This window comes from Manis javanica, chromosome 1 (assembly GCF_040802235.1).
Source record: "Manis javanica isolate MJ-LG chromosome 1, MJ_LKY, whole genome shotgun sequence".
NCBI classification, from domain to species: domain Eukaryota; kingdom Metazoa; phylum Chordata; class Mammalia; order Pholidota; family Manidae; genus Manis; species Manis javanica.
The window spans coordinates 179074942-179096099 of NC_133156.1; the positions used below are offsets into that span (position 1 = coordinate 179074942).

A 21158-nucleotide genomic window follows, 5' to 3' on the forward strand; every position below is an offset into this window, starting at 1 on the left:
GAAAATTAATGAGTTATAAATCTTAAAAACAGTGATTTCAGTATACTTTCATACTGTTTCAGTGAAACAGATACTTCTAGATTTGGTTCATTTCTCTAATTTATATTTAATCTCTATCAAAGTAATTTCCTTCTGTTATTGATGTAGATTTTGAGCCATTCTTACAAAAATAGTGGAAAAATTGGAAAAACAGTGCCTTCTTTCTGTATTAAAAGTGAGGAATATTTATTTCTTCGGTGCTTGGTTTTCAGTGTCCTCCTCTGTTTCTTTCAGTACATATCCCTGATGCAGCTGTTATTCAGGCAGCCCGCAGAAAACGTCAGCTGGCCAGGACCCAACATGACTATATTCCTTTGAATGTAAAACATACCTCCACCATGTCTGGTATGAAGGAAAACAGTGACGAAGATCCGGAGAGTGAGCCTGATGACCATGAAAAGAGAATAGCGTTTACCCCAAAGCCTCAAACACTTAGACAAAGAATGGCGGAAGAAACAAGTACATATTTAATTTATTTACAACATAGGGACATTAAGGCATTTTTCATTATAATATGATAAAATCTCCATAAAAACCTAATGTCTCATAGTCTAAAGGGTATTGAGTTGGTTTTTATTTAATGCCAGTTTGGTCTCTAAAAGACATGTCTGTATCAAAATGGTGTTATCAAAGAGTATATTCAGTACTGTTACTATTATCTGACCTCCACTTGATCTTTTTTGACAAGTTAAGAAAAATTGTAGTATCTTGTTTTTGATACTGAAAATTTTCATTGTCACCTTTATGAAGATTTTTTTTAACATGGAAGCACCTATAGGGATTTTAACTGTCATGTATTGAAGTCATCTCTACTCTAATAAAAAATGTCCTTTGCTAGGACTACTCACATTTCTCATTTATAGGCAATAATGTTTAACCAAAGGTTTTGTCACTTCAGGTAATGTTTTTCCAGAATGAGACTTTTGGTTCCTTATAACTCATAAGTTATTTTTTAAATATTTAGATTCTCAGGTAGAATTAAGAATATCTGTTAAGGAAAACCAAATGTTCATTTTTATCCAAGTTTTTTCCATATGTGAGACTATAGTATTTTGACTTGGACAGTTTGGTGATAAGTGTAGATCGGGGCCAGATTTTGCTACATTTATGTCTCAGCTTCAACGCATCCCTCAGACAAGTTGTTTAACCTCCTAATAAGAGTTTCCTCATTTATAAGATGAGCTTCCCAGAATATTGTAAAGGGCTGCTAAACCAGCACTTTATAAGCTCCCTGAAGATGTTAGCTGCTGCTATTAAAATGGAAGAATATTGAGTATTTATTTATACATGAACCTTCTTTTCCCTAGCAACCAGAAATGAAGAAACAAGTGAAGAAAGTCAGGAAGATGAAAATCCAGATATTTGGGAACAGCAGCAAATGAGGAAAGCAGTTAAAATCACCAAGGTAATAATTTTTTGTACCATATATATAAATTTTCTGTGTCTGCTATAACATCACACAAACTTGATAGCCTAAAACGAGACATTTATTCTCTCATAGCTGTGGAAGCAAGAAGTCTAAAATGAAGGTGTTGGCAGGGCTGTGTGCCCTTAAAAGGCCCTAGGGGAGAACGCTTTTCCTTTTCCAAGTTCTGGTCTCTCCAGATATTCCTTGTTTTGGATGGTATATAACTCCTGTCTCTGCCTTCTTCATGTGACTGCCTTCTCTGTGCCTCTATCCTATATGTCTCTTATAAAGACTCCGGTCATTGGATTTAGGGCCCATGCAAATAATCCAAGATGATGACATCTTGAGTGCTTACTTACAACCACAGAGGCCATTTTCCAAATAAGGTCGTATTCATAGGTTCTTGGGGTTAGAACATAGGCATATCTACCATTCAACCCACTATACCATGTAATTATGTTCTTTTCCCACTAGATGATAAAAACCTTCCACATATTGTAAGCCACTTGAGAGACCTAATCTTTTTAACTTTAATTTTATAGTAACTGACAGTATATGTTATGTGGTAGGTACTTAAATGTAAACTTTAAATAAATAAATAGATTTAAAACAAAGCTAGCAAGAAAAATACTTCTGGGGTCAGAAGTATTTTGGCTCTGCCAGTAAAATGCCAACTTCATGAGGTCAAGAATTATTAACTATTTTATTCCACAGTGCCTAATTTTGTGAGTACCAAATAGTTGTATGACTTTGAACTTATCATTTAATTTTTCTAAATCTCAGTTTTCTCATCAATAAAATGAGAATATAATGTTACAGACTGAGTAGGTGGCCATTAGGCCCAAAGTCATAATGATCTAAATCAAAGTACTTAAAAATTATACAGTAATATGCAAATGTAAGGTTTCCTTTTAGTCTTTTTAGTAAGAATGCTTTGAAAGATGATTTGCTCTTTTTAAATAAGAAAATATTGTAAAATCACCATGTTGTTAAAACTAAAACACTAAAGGGAAGCCTAAAAGGGAAGTTAAAACTAAAACACTAAAGGTTGTAATTCAGAATCTCTGACCAAAAAAATGATTTAGGTGACTATTTTTAGACTATTACAGGTTTAGAATTTTTTTCCCTTTTTTAGTAAAATCAGTATACCAATAGCATTAGAAAAAAATACTTTGAAAAAAATTATGCAACACTCCTTACTCTAACTCTCAAGTTTGTGTAATTCCTTTCTGCCTAATTGCAGTCATAATGTACATCCAAAGCTCCCAAACTTTCTCATTCACAGAGCCCTTAGTTTTTTGATAATTTTTTTCTGGTGCCCCTAGGCCAAAGGAAGTACCAAACAATTCCACTTACCAAGTAGTTAGCACCAAAGAATTTAATAATATTTATGTCCTAATAAGTTAGTAGTCATTTGGACAAAATAATACAGTTGGAGAAAAAAACTTCATTTTCAAGTAACCACAGTTACTAATGGGATGCATTCACCTGTTGGACACTGTGTGACTGCTTAACCCTTGAATGAGATTAGCCACTCTCTTCAGTTCCACTTTGATTTTCAGTCATTAACTTGTTTTTTATTGTATCATTTGCCAAAAGCCCAGCATCACTAACAGCTTAATCAAAAGGAATCTTCACCAAAATAATAAGACTTCATCAAAAGCACAATCTAATGTTGCAGCTGTGAACTAATTAGAACTTTTAATTCAACAAATATTGAGCATTGCAGTTTCCTTCAAAAACTTGAAGTAACTACAGCACTCCTTTGAGTTCACTAGGATGCCTTGACACCGTTTGGGAGCCACAATGTGCACGTAGTTTTGAATTCTGATTTTTTTGTATGATATGTTATATTTTCTTCTGTTTCTTCATAGCTATAATAGTAACTAATTTTAAAAGCTGCATAATATTTATTGTAGTCAATAAATCATAATTTTCTTAGCCATTCTTTCAGTGACATGTTAGGTTATTTGCAATCTTAATTATTTTCTTGTTAAAAATAATTGGTAAACGTTCATTTATCTTTTGTTACTTCCCTCCTTTTCTTTTGTGCAGATATGTGTTATCTTAAGATAATGGCCAAGAGTGGCATTACTGATAAAATAGATGAATATTTTGAGGGCATCACTTATTGCATGTTTCTCTGTTGCTTCTAAAGGAAATTTAGATCAGTCTGTAATACCACTGATATTATAGGAATGTTTCACCACAATCTTGCCAGTTTTAGGTGCAAGTTTTGTTGGTGAAAATGGAATCTCAAGCTTATTTGATTTGCCTTTTTTATTACCAGTATGGGCACATTTATAGATTGCTTTATTGAAATCTACCTCATGTCACTGTTAGTTTCTTGTGACTGCTGTAACAAATTATCACCAACTTGGTGGCTTAAAATTAGACATTTATTTTCTCACACTTCTGGGGTCCAGAAATATAAAATCAAAAGTATCGATAGGACTACACTCCTTATGAAAGCTCTAAAGGATAACCTATTCTGGACTATTGTAGCTTTTGGTGACTGTTGGCATTCCTTGGTTTGTAGCTACATCTCTCTTTGTTCCATCTTCACATGACCTTCCTTTTTGGCATCCTAAAACTCCCCCTCCCTCTTTCTTACAAGGATACATGTCCATCGTTGCATTTAGGACCCCTCTGGATAATCCAGGATAAGCTCCTCCTCCTCCAAATCCTTAACATAATCATTGTCTTTTGCCGTAAGGTAAAATCACATATTAGATAATACTAGGACATGGTCATATTCTTTTGGGGTCACCATTTAGCCACTACTGTCTCTTAACAGTGATAGCACTAGAATATACAGTCTTTGCAGGGAAGAGACAGCTAAACAAAATAACTACACTGAAATCTTAGACGTTCTATGACAGAACTCAGTACAGGGTCCTGATATGGCACAAAGGAGCAAGTGGGTGGTCAGTTTTATAAGAAGGAAGGTTAATGAGACTTGGAAAAGCCTCTGTAGAAGTGGTCATATTTGAATGAGTCTTTCAAAAATGTTTATGATGTAAGGGATTTGAGATAAGAGAAGGTATCAGGAGTAAAGATAAGATTTGGAATAAAAATCTGATTACTTTTGGGTTTTTTTAGATATGATTAGAGCTGGTTGGGAGGCTTGGTAAGAATTGATGTGAGAAATGATGCCTCATGAAAAGTGTAAAAAAGATAGTTAAGCCAATGAATTGGCTAATTATCCGATTCACTTCTTCACATGTCCTTTTTTAAAACAGTTTCTTAGAACCTTTCCAAAATTCTAAGTTTGGTGGTGATAAGCTGTGAGTAGCCAGAGGACAGTAATGTAAAATATACCATGCTACAAGATGTCTTAGTTAGGAATGCATTCCTCTGCAAATAGCAGTAGCATAAACAAAGCTAAAAGCTTTACTTAGAAACCCTCCAGCAGACTTCCATTTACTTTTCTTTGACTGGACCTGATTGAGGTGGCCACTTCTATCATGGAAAACAGGTATTCAGATTTCTGAGAGTACATTAAATCACAAACAAAACTAGCTTTACAAACACTGAGAACCAAGCTTTTGTGAGAAATAAAATTTTATAATTTACCTCATCCATATGAATATAAAGTTCTAAGTTTTAGAACTGTGTGAGAATTTTTAAAAATGTAAAAAATGTGAAAATGTAAAATGTGTAACTATAAAAGACATCAAAGGCATGGAATTTTGAGCTGATAAGACCTTGCAGTAACAAATTTACTTTCATGCAGTTAATATTTATAAGATTAATGAATGTTTAAAATAACACAAGTATTGATATTTTTAGGGAGGGAACATAGATCTTGCCCAGAGCAGTGAATTTCAAACAGTGAAGAAGTTTGATACCTCCATTTTATTTCCACCAGTAAATTTAGAAATTATAAAGAAGCAGTTAAATACCAGGTAAGTAATACTTATTTTAAAATACATGTGTCCTAGACATTTAATAGTGAAGAGAACTAGCACTATATTCTTTTTAATTATTAAGTACAAATATTAATAGTAAACAGCTTTGTAGGAAAAACGTACCATACTAACACAACTGATTTCCTTTTAGTCTTAACAATAGATAATATGGTTAAAATCAATAAATAATAGATTTTGCTTTTCTTAATATATTCATAACATTTATCTGCTTTGTTAAAAAGCTTTTTGTATGTTTTTTCATTGAAATTGATATTTAATATTTTAGTTTCAAGTTTACAACATAACAATTTGCATCACCACCATAAATACAGTTACTGTCTGTCATCATAGGTATTTCAATAATGACTGTTACCTGTGCTGTACATCTCATTCCTGTGACTTATTTTATAATTTGAAGTTTGTACCTCTTTATCCTCATCACCTGTTTTACCCATCCCCCAACCCCCTCCCCTGTGGCAGCCACCAGTCTGTTCTCTGTATTTATGAGTCTTTTTTGTTGTGTTTATTTATTTATTTATTAATTTTTAGATTCTGTGTGTAAGTGAAAAATCATCTGGTATTTGTCTTTCTCTGTCTGACTTAATTTCACTTAGCATGATACCCTCTAGATCCATCCATTTTGTTGCAAATAGAAAAATTTTATTCTTTTTTATGGCTGAGTAATATCCCACCATATAGATATACCACATCTTCATTCATCTATCAGTGGGCCCTCAGATTGCTTCCTTATCTTGGCTATTGTATATAATGCTGCAATAATTATGTGAATGCATATCTTTTTAAATTAATGTTTTTGTTTTCTTTGGGTAAATAATTATAAGTGGAATTACTGGGTCATCTGGTATTTCTGTGTTTAGTTTTTTTGAGGAACCTCCATACTGTTTCCCATGGTGGCTATACCAGTTTACATTTCCTTCAACAGTGTAAAAGGGTTTCCTTTTCTCCACATCCTCATCAGTACTTGTTATTTTTGATACTTGCAATTCTGACTGGTGTGAGCTGATACCTTGTGGATTTAATTTGCATTTCCCTGATGATTAGTGACGTTGGGCATCTTTGCATGTGTCTGTTGGCCATCGGCATGTCATCTTTGGTAAAATGTCCATTCATGTCCTCCACCCATTTTCTACTGGATTATTTGGTTTGGTTTTTTCTTTTGGTGTTGGGATGTATGAGTTATTTATATATTTTGGATTTTAGCCCCTTATTGGATGATATATCATTACAAATATATTGTCCTATTCAGAAGGGTGCCTTTTCATTTTGTTGGTTACCTTTGCTGTGTAGAAGCTTTTTAGTTTGGTGTAACTCCACTTGTTTATCTTTGCTTTTGTTTCCCTTGCCTGGGGAGATATATCCAGAAAAAAATTGCTAATGCCAATGTTCAAGAGTTTTCTGCCTGTCTTCTTGGAGGAGTATTATGGGTTTAAGACTTATATTGAGGTCTTCAGTCCATTTTGAGTTTATTTTTGTATATGGGTAAAATAGTGGTCAGTTTCACTCTTTTCCATGTAGCTGTCCAGTTTTCCCAACACCATTTATTGAAGAAACTGTCTTTTTCCCATTGTATATTCTTGGTTCCTTTGTCATATATTAATTGGCCATGTAAGTATAGGTTTATTTCCAAGTTCTCGATTATGTTTCATTGATCTGCATATGAGTTTGTGCCAGCACCATATTATTCTGATCACTGTAGCTTTGTGGTATAGTTTGAAATCAGGACTTGAGATACCTCCGACATTGTTCTTTCTCAAGATTGCTTTGGAAGTAGCCTTTAAAAATAATATGTTGGGAGTTATGGCAGCAAGATGTCAGGTGGGAATTCCCAAACCTCATTCCTCCAAAGAGATACCAGCTTAACAGTATACAGTCCTGAACACCTTTATGAGAACCCCAGAAATCAGTTAGGAAGCCACAGTACCCCAGGCAAGCTTAAAGCCAAGAATAACCACAATAACTGAGTAAGAAAAACCATTTCATTTCAACTACATCAGCCTCTCTCGCAAGCCAGCACTTCTTGTGATAGAAGAAAGCCCAACACAGCTGCTCTATCAGGAAGGAAAAAGAAAAATGGAACATATATCCAGTGTTCCAGCTTTTTCAGGGACTGCCCGAGGAACCATGTTGCCTCATCTGTCTAAGAGAACTGTTGAGAAGCTAACATACCTCGGATGCCATGGGGTGTCACAGAACCAGGAGCTCAGCCAGTTATTGCAGAGCCAGAAAGCCTGCATTACTGCAGACAGGCACCAGAGGGGGCAAGAAAGTACAAATTCTGAAAAAGAAACCCAAATCTAATTGGCAAATTTCATATAGAAACCCAGAGAAGATTTATCCCCCATAAAATGTTTGCAAAGACACCATCTCTCCTCAACTGCCCCACCCCCACCAAAATCCCTAGCCAGGCTAATGGGTGGAATTCCTCCCCTGTACAAAGCTATTTCCCTTAATGCATTTTCAAATGCACAAAACACAGCAACAAAAAAGACACATAAATAAACAGAGAAATATGGCCCAAAAGAATAAAAGAAAGCTCTGGAACCAACCCTAAGGAATAGAGATCTATGAATTACCTGATGAAGAACTCAAGATAATTCTTTTAAAGAATTTTAATATGTTGAAAGAGAACACTAAGGCAACTAAACAAAATCAGGAAAATGATATATGAACAAAATGAGAATATCAACAAAGAAATAGGAACTATAAAAAAGAACCAGAGATTTTGGTACTGAGAAATACTGAAATACTCACTAGAAGGGATCGACAGCAGACTTGAACAAGCAGAAATGATGACCTCAGAGAATGGTAGTTTGAAATTATCAAGTCAGAGGAACAAAAAGAAATAGAGAATAAAGAAAGTGAAAGAGGTCAAGGGACTTCAGGAACACCATTAAGCAGAACATACACATTGTAGGAGTCCAAGAAGAGAGAATGGGGAAGAGACCTTATGTGAAGATTTAATGACCAAAAGTTTACTGATCTGAGGAAGGAAATGTATATCCAACTTCAAGAAACTCAGGTGACTCCAATAAGGATGAACCCCGAGAGGTTTACACTGAGATACATTACAATTAAACCTTCAAAAGGCAGAGAGAGAATTTTGAAAGCAGCAAGACAAAACACCTTATCACATATAAGGAAGCCCCGTAAGATTATCAGCTAATTTCTCAACAGAAACATTGCAGGCAAGAAGGGTGTGGGATGATATATTCAAAGTACTGTAAGAAAGAAACTGCCAACCAAGAATACTGTATCCAGCAAAACTGCCCTTCAAAAATGAAGGAGAAAAAAAGACCTCCTCAAATAAACAAAAGCTGAGGGAGTTTATCACCATTAGACCTGCCTTACAAAAATTGCTGAAAGAAGTCCTTTAAGTTGAAATAAAAGGATGCTGAACAGTAGCACAAAGCATATGAAAATATAAAACTCTCTGGTAAAGGTAAATACATGGACAAATACAGAATCCTGTAGTACTGCAAGGGTGGTGTGAAAATCAGTTTTAATTCAGGTATTGGATTTAAAAGATAAAAATATAAAAAAACTAACACTGTATTAATGGATACAGAATTTTAAAATGTAATTTGGGACATCAGTAGCAAGAAGTGAAGGGGAAGATGTGGAGTAGTAGAGTTTTTTTATGTTAGAAGTTGTTAGAAAATAAATTATTAGAACTATAAGATGTAACCATAAAGAAAATACCTATAGGAGATGCACAAAGGAAAATGAGAAAAGACTCAGAGCATGTCACTACAAAAAACAAAGCACAAAGTTTGCAAAAGAGGACAAGAGGAACAAAAGAAGTACAAGACAGCAAACAGTTTGCAAATTGGCAATAGAAAGTCCTTTCATATCAGTAATTAAATATAAAAGGGTTAAACTCTAATCAAAAGATAGGCTGAATGGATTTTCAAAAAAGCAAGATCCTACTATATAATGGTCTTCAGGAGACTCACTTAGTTTGAAGGACACATAGGCTGAATGTGAAAGGATTGAAAAAGATACTCCAGGCAAATGGTAAAAAAAAGGCGAGACTGGCATTACTTAGAAAAGACTTTAAAACTATTACAAAAGAGAAGACACTGTATGGTATGAGAGGATGAATTTGTCAGGATAGTGTAACAATTATATATGTGTCCAACATTAGAACACTTATCTATATTATAAATTTTGACAGAGCTAAGGGGAGAAATAACAATACAATAGTATGAGACTTCAGTATGCCACTTTCAGTAATGGATACAACATCCAAATGGGAAATCAATAAGGAAACAGTTTTGAACAAAGTAGACTAAGTGGACCTAATGGACACATAGAACATTCCACCCAACAGCAGCAGAATAAACATTATTTCAATGTACACACAGAATACTCTCCAGGATAAATCACATGTGAGGTCACAAATAAACCTTAAACAATTTAAAACTGAAATCATACCAAATGTCTTTTCCAAACATAATGGAATGTAACTAGAAATCAGTAACAGGAAGAAAATCACAAATATGTACAAATAACACACTCTTGAACAACCCATGAATCAAAGGAGAAATAAAAATGGAAATTATAAAATATCTTGAAGCAAATGATAACAAAAACATATTATGCCAAAAACTACAGCAAAGCTATACTAAAAGGGAATTTTATAGCAGTAAACACATTAAACAGGAAGAAAGATCTCAAATCATTGAACTAGAAAAAGAACAACTAAATCCAAAGTTAGCAGAAGGAAATAATAAAGATTAGAGCAGAAATAAACATAATAGAGAATAGGAAAACAGCAGGAAAAAAACAAATTTAAGAATTTTTTTACTTTAAAAAATCAATAAAATTGACAAACCCTAGCTAGACTAAGTAAAAGACAGAGTAGGCTCAAATAACAAAAGTAAGAAAGACAAGGCATTGGAACTGATGCCACAGAAATAAAAAGGATCATGAGAGACTACTGTGAACAATTGTACACCAACAAATGATACCCAGGAAGAAATGGATAAATTTCTACAAACATACACTCTATCAAGACTGGTTCATAAAGAAAGAAAAAATCTGAACAAACATGTTACTAATAAGGAGATTGAATTATTAATCAAAAACCTACCAATAAAAAGCTCTGGACCAGAAGGCCTCAGTAGAGAATTCTACCAAACATGTAAAGATTAACACCATTCTTTGCCAAACCCTTCCAGAAAACCCAAAGAAGAGAGAACTCATTGTAAGAGGTCAGCATTACCCTAATCCCAAAACCCCAAAGATAGCTACAAGAAAATTATAAGCCAGTGTCCCCGATGAATATTGATGTAAAAATCCTCAACAAAATGCTAGCAGATCTAATTCAGTAACACATTAAAAGGATTATACACCATGGCCAAATAGGATTTATTCCTGGAACACAGAGATGGCTCATGAAAACCTGTCAGTACACTATACTACATTTACAGAATGAAGGACAAAAACCACAGTCATCTCAGTTAATGCAGAAAAGAAAGGCATTTGACAAAATTCAACACCCTTTCATGATAAAACACTAAACCATGTAGGGATGAAGGAAATTACCTGAGCATAAAAAGGCCGTATGTGTTTGTCACAAACCCACAGCTGTCATATTCAGTGGTTAAAAATCTGAAAGCTTTCCCTCTAAGATCAGTAATAAGTCAAGGAGGCATATCCTTGCCACTTCTATTCAACTACGTATTTTAAGTCCTTGCCATAGTATTCAGTCAAGAAAAAAACAAAAGGCATCCAAATAGGAAGAAATGAAATTATCTCTGTTCACAAATGACATGATCTTGATTTGGTTAACCCTAAAGAGTGTACACACACACACACACACACACACACACACACACACACACCCCTAAAGAGCGTACACACACACACACACCCCTGTTAGCACTAATAAATTCAGCAAAATTGCAGGATACAAAATCAATACACAAAAATCAGTTGTTTCTATGCATTAACAAATCCAAAAACTGCAGTAAGAAAACTCTTGTTTACAATAGCATTGAAAGGAATAAAACCTAAGAATAAATTTAACCAAGGGAGTTAGAGATTTATATACAAAACATTGCTGAAAGAAATTGAAGAACACATAAATAAAGGGAAAAACATTCCATGTTCATGAATTAGAAGACTTAAGATTGTTAAAACATCCATGTTACCCAAAGCGGTCTGCAAATTCAGTACATTCCCGATCTGCATTTTTTGCAGATATAGGGGGAAAAAGTCCTAAACTTCATACAGAATCTCAAAGGACCCAAGCCTTTTGGCTTGGTTATTGAGAAAGAAAAGCACAGGCAATGAAAGCAAAAATAGACAAGTGGGAATACATCAAACTAAAAAGCTTCTGCTCAGCGAAGGAAACAATCAGCAGAACAAAAAGCAGCCTATGGAGTAGGAGAAAGTATTTGTAAACTATGTGTCTGATAAGTAATAAATATCCGAAGTATCTATATAAAGAACTCATACAACTCAAAAAAACAATCCAAACAAAAAATGGGCAGAGGACTTAAATAGATACTTCTCAAATGAGACATATATATACAAAAAAATTGAAAACATTTGAAAAAATATTTGCACACTCTTGCTCATTACAGCATTATTTACAATAGTTTAAGGGTGGAAGCAGCCTAATTGTCTATCAACAGATGAATGGATAAAGAAAATGTATTTATATACAATGAATATTAGTAACCTTAAAAAAAAGGAAATCCTATGATGTGCTTCCATGAATGAATCTTGAGTACTAAGTGAAATAAGACAAAAAGATAAATACTACACATGATTCTACTTATATGAGGTATCTAAAATAGTTAAACTCTTGGAAACTGAAAGTTGCCAGGTAAGGAGTGAAGGGGGAAAAGGAAATTGTTGATCAGTGAGTACAGAGTTTCTATTTTGCAAAAAGGAAAAATTCTAGAGTTCTGTTACACAACTATATGCATATGATACTACTGTACTCTTAAAAATAGTTGACTACAATAAGTGTAATATTTTGTTCATTCATACAGTTGATATAAGTATTTCTCTGTCGAACATTTGATTTCTAAGTCTCCTCTATTATAAATAATGGCACACATAAGGACAGTTTGTTACTGTAGGTTATTTACTGTATTTCATAAATTACCAGGGAAAGTTGACATGGGCTAAGTTACTCATATTTTTACGGCTCTTGATACAGATCACCTTTCTGAAGCACAGCTAACATTTATTCTACTGCTATTGATACTTATCTCTTAAACAGATAGTATTAATCTCAGTGTAAATAGTGGGGTTTTTGATAAAAATAAGGCAAACCCCATGATAGGTTGTTTTAGGTACTTATATCTTGTTTTACTCTTCAGGACCTAGTGAGCATCTTTAGATGTATGAAAAAATAAGTATGAGCATAAAAGTCTAATAAGTCCATATAATATTTGACACAAGGAGAGAACTGGGTTTTTCTGCCAAAGCAAGGATTCTTAGAAAACATTTAAAGCACACTGATTTTTTTTTTAATCGGGAATTTTTTCTAATACCTGGAAATAGGTTCAAAATATCCTTCCCCTGTATCTTTTGTATAAGTCAGCTTTAATGTAGCTTCATCCCTTAATTGTATTGCATCTAAAATATGTTGGTCATGCTTGTTCATTTAAATGGTTTGAAGTAGAAGAGGACATTATGTAGCATTTTATAGTGAAATAAATTAGGAAAATCTTTAGGTGAACCAGTTCTTAGATATTTAATTATCTCTGTATTCAAGGGGACTGACAGACTACCAGCTCACTGCCTGTAAGTTTTGCTGGAACACAGACAGGCCTGTTCATTTATGTGTTATCATTGGCTGCTCTTGTGCTGCACCACAGAATCGAGTAGTTGCAGCAGTGACCATCTAGCCTCCAGAGTCTAAAACATCCACTATTTGGATCTTTATGGAGAAAGTTTGCCAACCCATTCTAGATCATTGTTTTTCAGTAGTGATGTTAAATGATGAGATTGACTTGATTCAAGATTATTTTTGTAATAACATCACTTTCATTTACTGTCCTGAGATTCCTTCCTTGGTTGACAGGAAAGGCCTAGAATAACAGTAATTGCCTCTAGAATTGAATATAACTCAGAATGTATGCATTTTGTTTTTTTGTGGGGTTGCTTTTTGGGGGGGCAGGGGGAGATTGTGTTTGGGAGAGTTGTCTTGCATGAATAATAAGTAATAAAATAGAAAACTGGTAGACCTTGGATATAGGTTAGCATTTTACGGATAGATGTTATTTTAATTTTAGTATATTTTCTTTTTTATTTATTAACTGGGTTCTTTATTTTAAAAAGAAAATGTTCTTATGATGTAAAGACAAGAGATAAGCAGTACAAAAGGATATACAGAGAAAAGGAAGTCACCTTCCCCAGAGGAAACCATTACTGCCAGTTTTGTGTTTCCTTCTGGAAGTAGGCTGTATGTATGACTATCCAAGCACATGTATACTTATAATATTGCCCCATTTTTTATACAAAAGTGAAGCACACTAATACCCTGTTCTATACTTATCTTTTTACATAATATGTATATAGAAGATCACTGCTGTAACCATAATATTACTATTAAAGCATTTATTAATAATACTTGTTATATGATGTATTTCTAAACTGTCTCTACTCTTTATATAAAGCAAGGGAAGACTTTGAAAGACAAATGCATTAGTCATCATGCCAGGGAAACCTAGAAAGAGGACATTTGGCCTAAACAAGTGCTTGCTAATGAGTTTCTGTTACGGTTAGCAGAAGGAGTTGAATTTTAAAAATTAAGTTTAATTCAAGTACATATACTATGAGTTTGTTATTTCATTTGTACTTAATCTCTAATTCCAATGTGCCCACAGTGTCAAATATTAGTGGAAAACACAGTCCAAATACTTTTAAAGGAACAGTGTATCTTATTACTCCATTGTGTATATGGAGGGATAACTGAATTTTAAAAGTTAGACTTTGAATTATGTTATTAACAAGAGCTGTGAAAAAGGTGGCTGTCTTAACATCAGTAAAGCAGTATATAAGGGGCTCTGGCAGCAACAGAAAATGAAGTGCACTTTGTCAAGGAACATGAAATTCTAATGACAAATAAAACAGAAACCAGGATGAGTCACAAAGCAGATAAATTATACCAAATCGTAACGTGCTTTAAATGGTTTTACTACCAGCTGATTAACATCCCTGTATCCCAAGACAAAACACACTGATTCAGCAGTAACTCCACATGGGCTCCTGTGATTCAAATGTAATACCACTGATTGTTCTAGCCTCTCACCTAGTTTATAAATTGTGATCAGTCCACACCTATACTAACTTCCACTCTAAAACTACCCTGTGATTAGCTCAAGCACCTAAAAACCTACTTATCCCTTCCTACCTTTCTCTTTGAGACTTCTTTCATTGTGACACTCTCCTTTGCTTAACAAGTCTCATAAACCCAGGTTTATATGATTGTCAGTTTCCTTGGTGGTCTCTGTAAGGAAGCTTTGAAAAAAATTTCATTGGACTGCTACTTATAATAGAAATAAAGTTTGAAAAATAAAGCAATCTTAATTTATTTTTATTTATTTAGAATAACATTACTACAGGATACTCACCGCTCACACCTGAGGGAATATGAAAAATATATACAAGATGTCAAGAGCTCAAAGAGTACCATTCAGAACTTAGAGAATTCAACAAGTCAAGCTCTAAATTTTAAATTCTATAAAAGCATGAAAATTTACGTGGAAAATTTAATTGACTGCCTTAATGAGAAGGTACATGGTTATAAATATTTGTATCATTTTCTTTTTATACAGAAATCCCTTGACATGTGATTTTTTTTAAAGTCTGAATCCCACAGCTAAATCCTCTGCTCTGGTGCTGTTTTTCCTTCACATTTGTGACATACCATGATATTAAGTATTTCCTTAATGTTGGACAGTTAGGGGTTTTTGCACAGTTTTGCATATAAATTTTTGTGTTAAAATTGCATCTAAGAAAAATTCCTAGAGAGTAAATTAAGTCAGTGGGTCCAAATGTTTTTTAGGCTTATGAAACATTGCTAAATTGTCCTCCAGAAATATTGTATTGTTTTTGTTTTTAGTTTATTACATTAAAAATGGTTTTTGTTTTTATATATTTTGATCTCAAACAAACCCTTTATTAACTCATGTAGTTTTCTTCCTGTGAATTGTCTCCTGTGCCCTGTTATATTTTCGTTCTTAGTGGGGATTTTTTTCCTTATAGAATAATTTTTTTTCTTGTATGATAAATAGTTCTGTATTGTTTGAATGTTAGTACTAAAATTTGTTAATGCTTGATCCTACTTGATGTAGTTAAACTTACCAGTTTTATCTTTTCATTTTGTTTGCAGTTTTTTTTTTACATCCATTTATAATTTTTTGAGTAATCAGATTTATGAATAATTCTTTCCCTTTGTAGTTGCTGCTTTTGTTTCCCATGTGCCACATCCTTTGGGGTCTTGAGTTGTCCTTTATTCAAGTAGACTAACCATCTTAAAAATACACTCTTACTTTGTTCATTGCTTTTTATTTATATTTAAAATGTTACCAAATACTTGGATATTTTCTCCCCTATTGTTTTAACTACCTTTTAATATCACTTGTAGTTGCTTTCTGATATATTTATTACAGTGTAACTTTCTCTTTTCATTCATCTTTGAAGAATTACACTGTTAAAGTCTTATCAGCTTACACATTGTGTATCCATGGCTACAACTGTGGAACATCCTTGGAGTGGGGGCAATTGTTGCCCAAGAAATTAAGAATGCTAATTTCAACTAATCACTCATGACTGTTTTATAGCTTTTTTACCTGTCTGGTTAGCTCTCATATTCTCCACTTTTCAGATTTTGCCAGTTTCCTCAAGTGTCCCCCACAGTGTGCCCCTTTAACTTGTGAAAATAGTTGCACCCATCATTTCCTCATCCTCTTCTAGCTCAAACAAAGAAGAATCCTACTCCTTGTGTATTTACTTATCTATCCATATTCCTGACTTCAGCCCTTTTGGTTTCTTTACTTATGATATTCATAGCTGTTCTAGTACACTAAGTTGATTTTCTGGTTTTATTAATATTAAAAGTATGGCAGCTAGGTCTGATCATCACAATTTTTTTAAGTTAAGATGTGATAGTATTGAAAATGTTTCTTTATATGAGAATTGAGTGTACACATATGATTATATATATTATTTTTCATCATTCATTATTGATGACCCACAAAATGTTACTTATATATGTATTTCAGATTGTCAGCATCCAAGAAATAGAGTCATCCATGCATGCACTCCTTTTAAAACAAGCCATGGCCTTTATGAAACGCAGGCAAGATGAATTAAAACATGAATCAACGTATTTACAACAGTTATCATGTTAGTGTTTTTGATGTTCAATATAATTTGTTATTCATAAGCTGAATTTATCAACTGGAGAATAAAAATATTTTTGTATATCTATAAAATAGATTTCTATGTATTTTCCCATCTCCTTTCTTAAGCCCCAAACACTTAGAGCTAGGGCTTTAAAATATCTTAAGTCTAAGACTGAAAAGTAAAAATTGTAACTTCTAATCATTTAGTAGTTGAGAAAATATTTATATGGCCATTTAATGGCTGTTTTGAGATAAGTAGACATACATCTGTAAACTGTCAGAAATACAACTTTATAAAGTTTCCTCAGCCCTTCCACAGATTGGTTATGTAAGTTAAAGAAATTCTGTGCATTTCAGTGTAGACTCACTTTAAGATCTCATTGTGTAATATTTGGATGCTGTCTTTGAGGTCTCACACTGGTTTTGTATTTTCAGAGATGTCCTCCTTTGATTAAGGTGCCATCAGGAGACAGTGAAAGAGAAGATACCCCAGTAGCAGATCAAAGCACAAGCACAATGACTTTCAAACACATGACAGTTAGTTGGTCATAAATTATGGTACATACTATAATAGGAAATAATATGAAATAACATATTGGTAATGCAAATATTTATAGCATTTGGCCACAGGGACAGAAATAACTGGTGATAACTGCTGAAAAAGAAAATGAGGGAAAGAAACGAAGTAGAATTTTGTTACTGTTCTCCAGTGTTAAACTGCATTCAACAGCCAAGGTACATATTCTTAGGCTAGAAAACTCAATGTATGCCTGTCAATATCTGTGATCAGAAGTTAACATTGCAGTTTTATTGTGTGATAAAATATATAGCTTAAGTATATTATATGTGTGTTTATATATACCCAAGATACAACTTTTGTTTTCAAACTATCTTTATTTCTTTTGACAATTTGCAGTATAAAATCACTTTTACTCATTGACAGGCAAAGCTGAGACAACAAGTGTAAGGTTGACTACAGATGAAAAAACTCAATGGATTTTACAAGAGATTGAATCTCGAAGGTAGCTACATAAAGTGAAGCATTAAAGCATCGAGCGAGTATTTTTGACTACTTAGATATAATTAACCGTATGATATAATTAACATATTAACTTGTGAGAATGATGTGAAATCAGAATTTAGTTAAGCATCCTCAACCTCAGGGTTGAGTTAAAGATACACTGGTTGTATTTGATCAGTCAGAAGGATTGGGTAAAATGGCATTTATCAGGCTGGGAAGTGCTCATACCTAGAAGCCAGTTCTAACTATATATATATAGTTACCTCTGTCCAAAATCTGGATAGCCTATGGGAATGCCTTATAAAAAAAAGGGAAGAACCACCAAATAAGGAAGCTACAGTGTCAAAATATTAACAAAAATGTGCAGGAATATGGTGGTGTGTTTCTGGACATTTTAAATAAATATTTCTACTTTTTGCTTTAAAGCATTTATTTTCAGCAGGAGCTATTTGTTTTTAATTTATTTTTGGTCTGTTACAAAATAAAGGGCCCAAAGAAGACAAGCAAGAGCCCTTTCTGGGAATTGTGATCATCAGGAAGGGATGTCTAGTGATGATGAACTCTCGTCAGCAGACATGATTGACTTCCAAAAAAGCCACGGTCAGTTTCCAAGTTTCTAATGTTTCTTGATTTAAAGTATTGAAATGGTAGGAAATGCCTCACTGATTTCCCTTAAATATATAAGCTATATGAAATCATTGGGAAAATTCAGGGAAAAAAAGGAACACATTTTTTCCAAGATTTTTTCTTATCTCTGAAAAAATGGAATAAAATGGAGGTGCATTGTGAGTGTTCCTGCATCTTACAAGTTTTCTCCTTTAGCAGTCCTCATCTTCTGTTATAAAGGAATTGTGAACATTTTTTGTTTCATTTCTCTACTATGTACTTTGATATTACCATTATTTTATTTAAAACAATTTAAACTGAGTTTTGTAAAGCTATTAGCATTATAATAGGGAAGGTAAAATCTGTACAGTTGAAAAAGTGTGGGCTTTACAGTCAGGTAGATGGGTTCAAAGAATGGCTCTATCCTGTGTGATCTTAGATTCTTTGATCTCTCTAAATTTGATGTTGCTTGTCTATTTGTTTTTTGTCTGTAAATAGGTAGGCTCATAACACCTGCATTGTGGGGAAGATAGTGATGATGAAATGAGATGATGTATTTGTAATGTTTGACAAATAGCAGTGGTGCAATAAATGGTAAATTTTATTAGAGTTGATATTACTCTGACTAAAGTGATTTTTAAATTTATATGTTACTATCAAAGGAAAGTTTTCAGCATAGTTGGTTACATAGTTAGACATGACTGTGTTTATAGGAAGCAAACTTAATATTCACAAACTTAAAATGCATAATATACAGAGACTCATTTTATTCACAGGTGACATTTTACAGGATCTTAAGAAAATTTTTGAAGATGTGCAGGATGATTTTTGTAAAATCCAGAATATTTTGTTGAAATTTCAACAATGGCGAGAAAAGTTTCCTGATTCTTATTATGAAGCTTTTATTAGTTTATGCATACCGAAGCTTTTAAATCCCCTAATAAGAGTTCAGCTGATTGATTGGAATCCTCTTAAGGTATTTAAGCTTAACCTATGAAAAAAAATAATCCTGATCACATTACTTACTTAAATTCCCTTGGTATCAGCTTAGCTATAAAATACCTGACCTTTAGAATTGCAGTTAATAATTAGTGCTTTGGGGCAATAGTCCACATTCATCTTTTCTTGGTTCTCACTTTATTATTTTCAAGGCTAAGTGGCACTAAACATCAATAAACACTTTTTTTTTTAGTTTCTATGATAAGTTTAAGATCACTCAGAAAAGTAGAGGTAGTATTAGACTTAAAGAATTTTGGTGTTTGGGGAAATTTGACAGTACCAAGAGTTCTGAAGTTGGAGATGACGTACTGGGAATAGTTGGTTAGGAAAGCTACATTGAGGAGGAGGAATTTAAATGAGGATTTGAAGGGTATACAAGATTTGATAGCAGGAAAGAGAAAGGAAAAGCTGATTTGTAAAGGTGCATGTGGAGAAATACTAGTTGAGGAGCTAGAGACTGCATAGGTGTTCAGATCCTAAATTAAGAGATATAAACTTGTTTTGGTAAATAATAGGAGGAATGACATGATGACAGTGATATTTCAGGAAGCCCTAACTTGGAGGGAAGGGAGGTAAGATATGGGGATACATACAGGAAGACTGTTGCCGTAGCCCAAGTCCAAAGTGATGAATTCCTCCCGTAGAGTAATGATGACAAAGGCAAGAGAAACAAAGGGTGATTACTAAAGGTGTTATTAAATGAGAATCAGGAAAACATGGAATAACCCCAACATGGCACATCCAGAGATGACTGTAAGATTTGAATTCTGCGTTACTAGAACAGTGGTAGTTCCAGTAATAAAAATAGGGACTTTTCAGAGAGAGAAAAAGTTTTGACAGAAGTTTTACTTTATAGATAATAAAATGAGAGTGGGACATCCCTGTGGATATGCCTGGTAAACAAACAGAAATGAGAAAATGAAGTTCTAGGAAGAGATGAGAGCTGAATAGTAAGATTTAACAAAGTGAAGGACAGAGCTACGTCCCTTGATCTTCTCTGCCCTAGTCATATATGCCTGTAGACTCTACATCAGGTGCAAAGTGTAGGAACCAAGCTTATCCCTAAGAAAGTCATAGGTAGTTTAACCACAGCCTGGTTGTAACCAATCAAGCTGAATTAGTGCTCTGTTCTGCTTAGCAGAGATCTGTTCATTCATTTGTTCAACAATTAGCCATCTGCTATTTGCCTACAAAGCTAACCATGTGCAAAATAGACATTTGCACCAATGAGAATGTGGGAGCCGGAAGGGAATTTCATGAGGTAAATGAATTTTTATGAAGAATTACATGGCTATTTTAAATGCTGTTTATAAAAATGTATAGTTTGCTTCTAGCAGTACTTGCCATGTGGTAGGCTCTGAACACACAATGGGCATTTTTGGAGTATTTGTCATACAAATTAATGCATAAAATGTAGTTTCTAGCCATATTGCTTAGACTTTATATCTTAGTCATGACACCTGCCTAGCTTTAGTGATATAATGGTGTGTACAGGGGGTTGAAATATGAAATTATTCTTTGGTTCTTAGAAAAACTGGTGATTACTAAAAAAGTTAATTATTTAAAGTAATGTTTAAGAGTTTATTTATAACATGGTAATTTTATTTGTAAGTTTGACTCTATAGGTTTAAAACAGATGCCATGGTTCACATCTGTAGAAGAATTTATGGGCAGCAGTATGGAACACTCAAACAGACATAGTTCTGATAAGAAAATCTTGTCTGCTATCATCAACAAAACAATTATTCCTCGACTTACAGGTACTGCTTTGTAATCTGGAT

General features: G+C 33.6%; 1 protein-coding gene across 7 annotated transcripts in view; it reads left to right on the forward strand.

Annotated features, from left to right (window-relative positions):
• Positions 1–21158, forward strand: part of GCFC2 (GC-rich sequence DNA-binding factor 2) — a 62443-nt gene that overhangs the window by 5711 nt on the left and 35574 nt on the right. For all 7 annotated transcript variants that reach the window (XM_073241901.1, XM_073241907.1, XM_073241916.1 and 4 more), the window contains exons 3-11: positions 274–498; positions 1347–1444; positions 5240–5355; positions 14951–15137; positions 16629–16752; positions 17695–17773; positions 18260–18372; positions 19155–19354; positions 20990–21137. In XM_073241901.1, the coding sequence (XP_073098002.1) occupies positions 274–498; positions 1347–1444; positions 5240–5355; positions 14951–15137; positions 16629–16752; positions 17695–17773; positions 18260–18372; positions 19155–19354; positions 20990–21137 (1290 nt within the window). The remainder of the gene's footprint in view (positions 1–273; positions 499–1346; positions 1445–5239; positions 5356–14950; positions 15138–16628; positions 16753–17694; positions 17774–18259; positions 18373–19154; positions 19355–20989; positions 21138–21158) is intronic.